The 13,074-nt window shown below is 35.7% G+C and overlaps 1 protein-coding gene across 1 annotated transcript in view; it reads right to left on the reverse strand.

The window, feature by feature from the left end:
* STXBP5L (syntaxin binding protein 5L) overlaps window positions 1–13,074 on the reverse strand; it is a gene marked incomplete at its 3' end in the record, with an annotated part of 214,250 nt that overhangs the window by 140,534 nt on the left and 60,642 nt on the right. The window contains exons 7-8 of the mRNA XM_079766307.1: window positions 12,365–12,428; window positions 2,313–2,396 (exon numbers count right to left, since the gene is read on the reverse strand). Of these exons, the coding sequence (XP_079622433.1) occupies window positions 2,313–2,396; window positions 12,365–12,428 (148 nt within the window). The remainder of the gene's footprint in view (window positions 1–2,312; window positions 2,397–12,364; window positions 12,429–13,074) is intronic.

Genomic DNA, 13,074 nt, shown 5'->3' on the forward strand with positions numbered 1-13,074 from the left:
TAAGAAGAATTAATTTTTTTATTTACAGATTCACTCTGTAGTTATGAAAGAAAATTAAAAAGTATTACTTCATTTTCCCAAATTTATTCCCAGTGGTAGCACAGTCTCTTGCATAAAGTAGGTGCTCTAGTAGACATAAAAGCTGAACAGATATATACAACAGGATCCGCTCCTTAAGGGAACTTAGAGAACAGTGAGCTAGGAAAGACTGACATAAATGAACTTCCAAACAGTAAGTATTATTAGAGTTACAGGTAACTGACTGCTAGAGTAATCATTAGACACATCATAAAGGAAACAGGATATAAGTTGTACTTCAAAAGATAAGATTTGATTAAGTGGAAAAGATAACATGAAACTGTGGACTTGAGTTTTTTTCTCACCCTGCTCTTCATTACTAGGCAGAGAAGGGAAATGTCACTTCTTGCCACCTCTACCTGTTAACTTGGATGAGCCTCCGTTCTCTCAGACTGCTTTTCTACATGTGGTGGGGGCAGGGAAAGTGCCCTCAGGCCCATCCCTTCTTCCTATCCCAGTCAATTCTACCTCCTGGAGAAGACATATCAAAGTAATAGCTACAACACAAAACCAAAACAAGTAAGTACTATAAAAGTATACATATGGTATAGAAGAGTAGACATGTAAAAGCAACTTGTTATTAGAGAGGAGGATGTCAAAGAGTGCATTATTGAAGAGGTGGCATTTGACCTGACTTAATGAATAAATATTCAATTTGTAATTATTTGTTTATACCCTACCCTTTTCTTAAAAAGGACTTTAAAGCTCTACTAAAATACAACTAATTCAAAAAGAATTTAAAAATGTAGAACACAGAAACGAGGTTCCACTGTATGTCTTAAAATTATAATCTTGTTAGTAAAAGACACTAGAAAGGTAAGAAACCAAATGAAATGATACATATGTCATATAAATCAATATTTAAAATGATTTCTAGGTAGAAAGTAGGTAGAGTGCAGTAGTCTACTGACTTACTTAAACATAGTTAATCCTTATTTAAACATTTCATTGTAAATACTTTTGCTTGTTTTTTAAGGTTAGAAACATTCCTTCTACACTGTTCAAGGCCATAAGAAAACTATCTGATTCAGCATTTTCCTCTGAATTTCCTTTTTAGCTGCTCTACTCTAGTTCCAACTGGCTAAATTCCCAGATGGTATTTAGACTCTTATCTAGCTGCTTAGTCTTGAGAGAGGGAACAATTTCCATCCTTATCTTTTCATTCTGTGTATTTAACATAAGGAAAATCCTTCTTTATGATTTAAGATGCCCCAAAAGTTTATCATAAAGAGTATATTTGTATAACATCACTTGCTGTAGTATTTTTCACCAAGCATGCCCACATTACTGTAAATCTTTGGCTATCTTTAAGTATCAAAACTTAAAAACTGTTAAGAGGGGATTGGAGGGAGCACAGAAAGGAAGAGTTATAAATGTTTTTAAAAATTATTTTTGTATTTATATCAGTGTTATCTTACATTCTTCTGCGCTCTTTCCCTATAAGCATGGGAGAAACCAGACAGCAATTGTTGACCTGTATATTCCTCCTATCTCTCCCTACTCTACCATCTTAAAATTTTAATTGAAAGCACAGATGTTAACCTTTATTTTCACAGCTATAAGAGGCAATTCCCCTTTCTTTCTCACCTTTGCCTCCAGCTTCACTGTCTTCACATTAGCCTTTCCTGATGATGGAAATAATTAATGGCCTAGAGTCAATCTCTGAACATCTGAAGTATAAAGTCAGAGACTATTCCTTTATAAATAGGAGTTAATTGCTTTCCCTAAATGAAACACTAATCAGCCTCAACTACGTACAATAAAACTTCAAGATCTTACTAACTCTTACTACTAGGCATTATTATGTACAAAATCTCTATTCTAAGGCAGCAAGTACTAGAAAATAAGACTATTCAATTTAACAACTTAAATTTGATGACACATAAAAATAATTTTCTGTGTGAATAGTGTCTTTAGAGACCGTAAGGATAATGAGGTAAGACAAAAGCACACAGCCTAAAGAAAGGAAAAGAACTTTAGATGAAGGTGGCTATACAGTACAGGTAATAGGCACTAAAGTATATAAGATGCCATAAAGGGCAGTCAAGGCAGAATTCCCACTCAGAAAAACAACCCAGAGTTGGAACTTGTGCAAATACCAACAGGAAGTGTGAGGCATTGAATCAGAATCAGTCAGTGTCCCAATGATAAGAATACTGGTAACATACAGAGCTTAAAAGCAAAAAACAGACAGTCATAACACTGTTTCAAATATTTCAGGAGAAATCACTTACCTCATCATAATAAAGTCTCAGTTCTGCTCTTTTAGATTTCAAGTCCCAGAATACCACAGTACCATTTTCATAACCTATTAGCAGCTGGGAAACAGAACAATCATTTTGTAATGCTAACATTAATTTTAACTTATTCCAAATAAAATTTAATGTTAATACATTAAAATGAAATCATGCTATCCTCTCCAATAAAATGGTAATATGCAAATTAACCATCACTCCGCTACATAAGCCACGCCCACCAGCCAATCAGGGCAAGTATGCAAATTAACCCCAATCCAAGATGGCTACAGCCACAGAGAGCCAGGTTTCCCAGGTAACAGAGGAAGCCAAGCTTTCCATAGCCGTTGCAGGCCTAAGCCTCCACTCAAGCTACAAAGTTTCAATTATAGAAGGTAAACAAATTCAAACAAATGGCGGCAGAATGGAGCTTGAGAGAGCAGGCCAGGGTTGCTGGCGGCAACAGGGGAAGCAAAGCTTTCCGCACACCCTGGCCGGGCTCACCCGCTTAAGGCTACAAAGTTTCAATTGTAGAAGGTGAATTAACTGCCACAGAAATGGCTGCCGCCCCAGAAATGGCTGCCGCCCCAGGCTACAAAGTTTCAATTGTAGAAGGAAAATAAATTCCAGATACCAGGGCCTCCCCTTGGGTTGCCAGGAAGCGTGGCCGGCCTGCAAACCACCACAGGCCCCTCGCTCAGGCCGCCCCACACCCCAAGGGGACCCCCACCCTTATCTGTGACACCCTTCAGGGCAAACCAGCTGGCCCCCACCCGTGCACCAGGCCTCTATCCTATCTAATAAAAGAGTAATATACAGATTGATCATCACTGCAACACACAATATAGCTGCCCCCATGTGGTCAAAGATCCTGCCCCCATGTGGACAAAAGATGGCCACTACAAGATGGCCAGCAGGAGAGGGCAGTTGGGAGGCACCCGGCCTGCAAGGGAGGGCAGTTGTGAGGGACCAGGCCTGCAAGGGAGGGCAGTTGAGAGGGACCAGGCTTGCAAGGGAGGGCAGTTGGAGGTGATCAACCCTGCAGGAGAGGGCAGTTAGGGGTGACCAGGCTGGCAGAGGAGGGAAGTTGGGGGCAAACAGGCTGGCAGGGGAGCAGTTAAGCATCAACCAGACTGGCAGCGGAGTGGTTAGGGGGTGATCAGGCTGGCAGGCAGAAGTGGTTAGGGGCAATCAGGAAGGCAGGCAGGCAAGCAGTTGGGAGCCAGCAGTCCTGGATTGTGAGAGGGATGTCCGACTGCCCGTTTAGGCCCAATCCCACTGGGATCGGGCCTAAACGGGCAGTCGGACATCCCTCAAGGGGTCCCATATTGGAGAGGGTACAGGCTGGGCTGAGGGACAACCCCCCGCCGTGCACGAATTTCGTGCACCAGGCTTCTAGTATAATATAACTTTATTTAGAATACTAATTTTTCCAGATTCTGAATATAGACTTCCTATGTTTTAAAAAACTGGCAAATATGCTATTTCAATATAAACATTTTCCAATTATATCTGCCTCATTCCAAAAAGAAATTGAGGAAATATGTAAGAATACATGACACAACAAAAAAATAAATTGAAGCAAAAGAAAAAAGGGATAGAAAAAATAAAGATGAAATAAAGGATGAAATGAAGTAAGTTTAATAAATTATGTATAATGCCATTCAGTCCTATGCACTTGAAAATGTGGCCACAAATTTGGCATCTAGTTTCTCTATATCAAGTTCTTTTTTCTTTGATTTATAATAGCATTTTAAACTCAGATTTATGAACACTTAGAAGTTCACAAAGGTATTCTAGAGATTCAAATCATTAAAAGTGGTTAATATTTGTTTATAAATCAATAAACAAGACAATTAAAATACATGTTCTTCATTTTAAAATAAAAGAATCTGAGAACAGATGATTATAAGATCATATTCAAGTTTCAACTAGTCCTAGACATGCTGATTTTTGCTATGATTCTGAGGGCTTATGTTTCATTAAATTTAATCTATCCTTGGTTGAAAAAACAGGAAGGATAAAAATAGGCCAGTGTTGAAATAATAATATAGCCCATGGATTTGCCTTAAGATAACTTTCTAGAAATCTATTAATATTTCTCTGATGAGAATTGTTATATAGTATGATGTTTCAATATTCAAAAAAACCCCACAAAACTCTGTGGTAAATTAGAAAATATAGTGCTGGTTATAAGCTACTCCAACATAGCATCCTGAGACTTAATCACTTACACAAAAAATAATAAACCAGCTAGTAGTTTTAACAGGAAATAAAATTTCATATATCAGGTCAGGAAAGCAATGTATGCTAATTTTTGAAGCTATAACATATTCTTATTTTGTTTTTAAACCATACAATAAATTTTAAAATTGATTTGACAAAACAATTGAGCTTCTTTACAAACTAAAGGGCATAATGATACATTTGTAATAGCTTAATCAATAAAAAAATACATAATAAAAAAGTGTAAATTTAAAGAATATTTCCCAAAATAAAAAATTTTAAATATATTTTAATATTTTATTGATTTTTTACAGAGAGGAAGGGAGAGGGAGAGTTAAAAACATCGACGAGAGAGAAACATCGATCAGCTGCCTCCTTCACACCCCCCACTGGGATGTGCCCCCAACCAAGGTATATGCCCTTGACCGAAATTGAACCTAGGACCCTTTAGTCCACAGGCCAACGCTCTATCCACTGAGCCAAACCGTTCAGGGGCCTAAAATAAAATTTATATAAAATCATACATATTGTACTAAGATGTGTTTTAACTTCAAATAAATTTTGTTTACACCAGAGAAAATGATGGATAATAAAACCAATTCCTATGTAGTATATGAGAAAAATTCCTATAGAGTATATGGAAATAAGATTTGTATATCTAAAAAGTTTTAAAAATCTGATTTAAGTGAAAAAATCATATATAATAAAAGCCTAATATGCTAAGTGTCTGATCAACCGGTAGGCCATTCAACCAATCAAAGTGTAATATGCTAATGATATGCTAAGGCCACTCAACCGCTTGCTATGATGTGCACTAACCACCAGGGGGCAGACAGTCAACCAGTAGGTTAGCTTGCTGCTGGGGTCTGGCCGATCGGGACTGAGCAAGATGGGCTGAACATGCCTTAGAGCCCTCTTGCGGTCCCTCCCCAGCTGGCCAACCTCCTGTGTCCCTCCCCAGCCCTGATTGTGCACCAGTATAGTCCCTCGGCCTGGCCTGTGCCCTCTCACAATTCGGGACCCCTCGGGGGATGTCATAGAGCCGGTTTTGGCCTGAAAGCAGACAACCAGTCACTATGATGTGCACTGACCACCCAGGGCAGACACTCAACACAGGAGCTGCCCCCTGGTGGTCAGTGTACTCCCACAGGGGAAGCGCTGCTCAGCCAGAAGCCAAGCTCATGGCTGGCAAGCGTACTGGCGGTGGCAGGAGCCTCTCCTGCCTCCATGGCAACGCTAAGGATGTCCGACTGCCTGACTACGAGAGGGCGCAGGCCAGGCGGAGGGGACCCCCATCCCCAGTGCATGAATTTCATGCACCAGGCCTCTAGTGAATAATATAACCTTTCATAATCTGAGCCCAAAGATTTAATAAAATAGTATTCTAAAATGCTAATACATTTTTTCAAAGTAAGTATCTGAAAATGGAGGTTGTAAAACATTATTAGCAATAGCTTCAGTAAAAATTACAAAATATAAAATATTGAACCTCAAAATGTCATAAATTGAGATAATTATACAATATTATAATACAGGAAATGTAAAAAAAACATTGGAATCATTTAGACAACTGAGATAGAGAAAAGCAGCCCCTGACATCCAGGAGATATCAGACAAGGTCATTCTGTGACAAAGATGGATCAAGACAAAAGCAAGATCACTCTGCAACATGTGTGACCACACCAAAACATAAAACTATAGAGTATTACATATATTTATATATTTATATGTTATATGTATGTGTGTGTGTATGTGTGTGTGTGTATATATAAAATTTAAAAATATACCTCCCATAATAGAATGTAAGTACCATAAAGGCACAGAAGTGGGGTGAATTCTTCACTACTACATCATCAGAACCTGGAACACTATTTGAGGAAAATAGATTATCTCATAAATGTATGTTAATTATTAAACATCAGCCCTGACCAGTGTGACTCAAGTGGGTACAGCATCAGCCCACTTACTGAAGGGTCATGGGTTCGATTCCTGGTCAAGGGCACATACCTGAGTTGCAGGTTGGATCACTGGCCCCAGTCCAGGTGAATGCAAGAGATAACTAATTGATGTGTCTCTCTCACATTGATGTTTCTCTCTCCTCCTCCTCCTCTCTCCTCCCTCCCTTCCACTCTCTGAAAAGCAATGGACCCTGCCTGGTGTGGCTCACTGGCTGAGTGTCTCCCTATGAACCAGGAGGTCATGGTTTAATTCCCAGTCAGGACACATGCCCAGGTTTCGGGCTCGATCCCCAGTAGGGGGCGTGCAGGAGGCAGCCCATCAATGATTCCCTCTCAATGATGATGTTTCGATCTCTCTCTCCTTTCCCTCTCCCTTCTTCTCTGAAATCAATTAAAAAAAAAGTATTTTAAAAAGCAATGGAAAAAATATCCTCAAGTGAGGATTTAAAAAAACACACACAAAAACACATACCAAAGTATCAAAATAATTAGAAGTCACTGACAAAAATATTTTGGAAACTAAAAAATATGCTCCTAAATAATTAATGGTAAAAAAGAAATCATTATGAAATTAAATACAAATACCTCATATTGAAAATTATGGGACACAGGTAAATATTTGTCAACAGAGAAATGTATAGTTTTACAAACATATATAAAGAGACAATTTTAATTGTTTACTGATATAATCATTTGACTTTAGAAAAAAACATTTAAATACCAAATTTCAGGAAATAGAAGAAAAAATGAGTCCTTTTAACAAGAGCAAAGAATACTTTTCACTTATTCAAGTACACTTCTGTATCTTCAGGAAGTTGGAAAGTCTTCCATGCATAGATTTTCTTGTTAATTTTATAGCTAATTATTTTGAATTTTTGGTTGCTGTTTTATGAGATCTCTTAATTATCTCTTCTAAGAGGGTACTGTTTCTATGGTTGGATTTTAGTATGTTACCCTCTAAATTCTTTCACTGTTTGTATTCATTTTAATGTTGATTTTAACAGGAATTCCAGGTATATTACCATATAACCTAAAATAGGGACTATTTTATTTCTTCCTTTCCAAATTTTATTCCTTTTTTTGTATGTATCTAAACACATTACAAAAAAATCCATTAAAAATAGTGGAGAGGAAGAGAAAGCATCCTTGCTTTCTTCCTGACTTTAGTGCCAATGCCTCTAGTGTTTCCCCCATTAAATGAGATCTTGGATTCTATATATTTAACATATACACACATATATACATAAGGAAGTGTGTGTTAATTCATTTTTATACTTTTTTTTGTCAGGAATCCTATATAATAAAAGCCTAATATGCTAAATGTCCTGTCATACGGTCATCCATTCAACCAATCAAAGCATAATATGCTAATGATATACTAAGGCTGCTCAACTGTTTGCTATGATGTGCACTGACCACCAGGGGACAGACACTCAATGCACAGGATTGGGCTCCCTCCTGTCTGGACCAGGCCTGCAGGGATCCGGCCAAAACCAGCTATCCAACATCCCCCGAGGGGTCCCAGATTGCAAGAGGGCACAGGCCAGGCCGAGGGACCCCACCGGTGCATGAATCCATGCACTGGGCCTCTAATATTTTAATAAATATATTTATTGAAGTACAGAGAAAAGTACACAAGTTATAGATGTGTCTTTAATGAATTATGATGAAGTGAACATACTCAAGAAAATACTACCAAGTCAAGAAACACAATGGAAAAACAAGAAATAGAAGAAAAACAATGCAAGACACTCAGAAGCCTATTTCACAACCTTACCTAGTCAATATCCTCATCCTCTTTCTCTAAAGGTAACTATCCCCACAATTTATTCATCTTACAGATAATTTAAATGTTGTTATGAACAAACTTATAAATGCCTTTTGGTGAACACATATATGCATTTCTATCAGATATATACTTATCCATATTTATTCATGGGGTAAGAGTATGTTTAACTTTAATTAATAGTGCCAAGCAGATTTCCAAATTAATTATACCAGTTTTCATTTCCAAAAACTGCATGAGAGCTTCAATTCCTTCTCACCTTAAACAACTAATATTGTCAATAGCTGCACTATGTTAAATAAAAGATGTATATAGTCAGCATCTTTTATCATTTCTTATTACAGGAGGAAAACATTAACTCACCATTAAGGAGGATATTTTCATACTTTTGGGTAAATAAATGAAGTTCATATTAATTACTTTTCTTTTCCTAATGTTACAAGATAATTTTATTTATCATGAAGGGAAGTTAAATTAAATCAAATGCTTCTTTTTATTGTAATACATTTTCTCCTTATTTCTGTTAATATGGATATGATATTGACTATGAAAAGTTAAAACACCTTTGTGTTTCTGAGATGAACGCAAATTGGTTGTGTTTGTACTTTTTTCTTCAATTCTTTTTTTTTTCTTTTTGATTTTTTACAGAGAGGAAGAGAGAGGGACAGAGAGTTAGAAACATCAATGAGAGAGAAACATCGATCAGCTGCCTCCTGCACACCCCCTACTGGGGATGTGCCCGCAACCAAGGTACATGCCCTTGACTGGAATCGAACCCGGGACCCTTCAGTCCACAGGCTGACGCTCTATCCACTGAGCCAAACCGGTTTCGGCTTTTTTCTTCAATTCTTGATCAGCTTGCCAGAGATGCATCAATTTTATTAGTATTTTCACAAAATCAACTTTTGATGTTACTAATGTACTACGTTTTTTTTCTATTTATTTTAATATCTGTTCTCATATTTTGTATTAGTCAGAGTTCTCCAGAGAAATAGAACCTGTAGGATGTATATACAGAAAGAGATTATTATAAGGAACTAGCTCACATGATTATTGAGGCTGACAAGTCCCAAGATCTGCAGGGTGAGCTGGCAAACTGGAGACCCAGAAAGCCAGCAGTATAGTTCCATCTGAGTGAAGAACCAGGAGAACTGATGGTGTAATTCCAACCTGAAGGCCAGCAGGCTTGAGATCCAGGAAGAGCTGATGTTTCAGATCAAGTATGAAGGCAGGAAAAAAGCTGATGTCCCAGTTGGAAAGCAATAAGGCAGGAGGAATTCTCTTCCCATAGAGGAAGGTCAGCTGTTTTGTTTTATTCAGGCAACTGATAGGAGAAGGCCCATCCACATTCGGGAGGCCATGTATTTTACTGGACTACTGATTTAAATATTAATCTCATTCAAAAACACCATCACAGAAATATCCAGAATAATATTTGACCAAATCTCTGGTTATCCCATGACTCAATTGTGTTAACACATAAAATTAACCATCACATCTTTATTATTATCTATCTTTTACTTTCTTTGAATTGAATTCACTGTATTTCAAACTTTACACTAAGATCATTGATTTTCAGCTTTTCTTCACTTTTTAACAAATTCAATAAAAATGTATAAAATTTCCTCTAAGCACAGCTTTAGCTACTGTCCACAAGTTTTGCTATATCACATTTCTAGTATAATTAAAAATATATTCTAATTTCAATACTGATTTCTTTGACATATAAGTTATTCAGAAGTATAGTGCTTAATTACTAAGCAGTTAGGAGGTTTCCTATTTATATTTGATTATCTTGCTAAATTATCCTGTAGTTAACACAATATATTGTGCATTATTTTAATCCTCTGAAATTTATTGAAACATGTTTTATGGGTCAACAAATGTACAACTTCAGTAAATATTCCAGGTACACTTAGAAAATAATGTGTAGTCTGCAGATATTGGGTATAATGTACTACACACATCAATTAGGTTGAATTAGTTAATCATGTTCAAATTTTCTTTGTCCTCACTAACTATTATTATTATTATTTTGGTTATTCTTTCAATGACTCAGAGAGGTGTATTAAAATCTTCAACTACATTTGCGAATTTGGGTATTTTTCATTTTAGTTCTATCAAATTTGCTTTATATTTTTTAGTTCTGTCAAATTACACACACCCACTAAGGAGTCATGGAAAACAAAAACATGGTTCAGTTATGCATCTTTCAGTTAACATGGTACCATGCAAAGCAAGTACTGCCTATTCAATATGAAGCTATATTATTAGACATATACAAATTGAGGGTTATTGCTTCTCCTGTTGAATTGAGTATTACAAAATCTTCCCTTTAGAAAAAGTTCTTGCTTTTAGGTCTTATTTTATGACATAAAAATGTTTGTGTCCGCTTAAAAATTGTATCTTGAAATCTTAACTCTAAAGGTGATGGATTAGGAAGTGGGGCCTTTGGGAGGTTATTAGGTCATGAAAGTGGAACCTTTATAAATGGGATTAGTGGTCTTATAAAAAAGACTCAACAGCTCTCTTGTCTTCTTTATCATATAAGGACATAGTGAGAAGATGACCATCTAGAAACCAGGCCCTCAACAGATACCAGGTCTGCTGGTGCCTTGATATTGGACTTTCCAGCCTCCAAAACTATGAGAAATAAGTTTGTTGTTTAAGCCATCCTGTCTATCGTATTTTTTGTTATAACACCTGAATTAAGACATTTTACTTTGTCTGATATTAGTATCACTAGTTTTCTTTGCTTAGGGTTTCTATGCTATCTTTTTTGATCCTTTTACATTAAATGTTTCTATATCCTTAAGTTTAAAGTGCATCTCTTGTAACAGTATGTTTTGACACATCTGCAAATTACTGTCCTTTAGCCAATTTAATCTGTTTACATTTAAAATAATTGCTGAAATACTTTAGAACAAATATACCTGTTTTATGTTTGTGCCATCTGTTTAGTGTTACTATTTCTTTTCCTTTCTAAGTACTTATTATTGCAGTGTCCTACTCCATTAACTTATCCATTAGAAATATATTTTTATTTTTCTAGCATTACCACAAGAATACAAAATATTTCCATGACTCATCAAACTTTAATATAAATTAGTATTTGTACTACTTTCTGGAAGTTATAAGGACCTTAGGACTTGAATTCATTTGATTTTATACCAACTTTTGACCTATTTTTAACTTGTATTTACACTCCCAGAATTCATTACTATTATTTGTATCAAACAGTCCCTTATATTTATCTATGTTTGTTGTTCTTTACTCTTCTTCTCTGTTCTTTTAAAATGGATCAATTTTATTTTCTTAGAGAACTCATTTAGTTTTTTCACTAGAGTACATTTTCTATTAATGAATTCTTGCAAATTATGTTAAGTTGCAATAATATCATCATATGTTTTTAATAATTTTTTGGTAGAGTATAGAATTCTGTGTAAGCAGTTGCTTTTTTTTCTCCCAGAATCTTGACATTATCACTCAATTGTCCTCATTTCCAATTTTTCTGTTGAGATCTCTGCTGTTAGTCTTACCGCCTTTTTGTTTTTCTATACTGTGACTGCTTTTAAGACTTTTCTCTTTGTCTTTGATATGCATATGTGAACTTCACATTTTGGTAAGCCTGCTTTATGTCTACAGTACATCTTAGATTTCAATATCTGTCATTAGTGTTAGAAAATTATCATTCATTCATTCTTCATATATTGCTGCTATCACATTATGTCTGTTCTTCTGTGACTCTAGTTACACATATGTTACACATTTTTACTATGTCCCAAATGCTCTTCATCCTTTTATCTCACCATGCTTTTGTCTAGATATTTTCTTCTATCTTCCAGATCACTAATTCTCTCTTCATATATTTATAATCAGTTATTTTATTCTCTATTTTTCACTTCTCTGATGAAACCTTCATCATTTTTAGTTTATCAAACATTTCAATCAATGTATTTTAATTTTAAATTACAGTGAATGCCATGAACTGTGCTAGAGATGTTAGACATTAAATAATAGCAAGAAATATCTTTATTTAAGAATGAGGAAAATAAATGCAAGAATAACACTGTAATACTCACTTTCCCTTCATCTCTTGGGCTATCACTTAAATGTACAACTGGACCTGGATGAGTCTTTGTGGATCTGTTAAATCAATTTAAAACAGTAATTAAAAAATAAACATTAAAATACCATACCGTTAGAAACTGGAAAAAATTTAAGATTATACTGTAATACACTCTTAATATTCTAGAGTTTAGCTTAGATTCATTTAACTTTTGAGTTGTTTTACTTTAAGATTACTTTTCTCTCTTCTACTTACTCTACTAAAGGAGGCGTGATTTTTAAAAAAATCAGGTGTAAGAACATAGACCCACATAACAATGGGATTCTGTATTATCTTAGGTATTTGTTGCCAAATCTGGGCCTCTGAAAGTTTGAAATTAAACTTTTACCTATACAGACAAAGAACAATTTGCAAAGCCACAAGGCTGATGCTATAAACCTGCTTCAACCGAAGTGCAAAGTACATACCTGATTTAAAATTTTCTTTTGACATAAAATCTCCTACAAAAAGTACAGATTTATAAGAAAACTCTTTCTAGTGATAGCTAGCATACAGAAAACTGACCTACTAGGAAAACCAAGTTCACTTTTAGGTCTCATTTATCTGGTTACCTAGGGCAGTGGTCGGCAAACTCATTAGTCAACAGAGCCAAATATCAACAGTACAACAATTGAAATTTCTTTTGAGAGCCAAATTTTTTAAACTTAACTTCTTCTAATGCCA

Source organism: Cnephaeus nilssonii (genome assembly GCF_951640355.1).
Source record: "Cnephaeus nilssonii genome assembly, chromosome: 3".
Taxonomy (NCBI): domain Eukaryota; kingdom Metazoa; phylum Chordata; class Mammalia; order Chiroptera; family Vespertilionidae; genus Cnephaeus; species Cnephaeus nilssonii.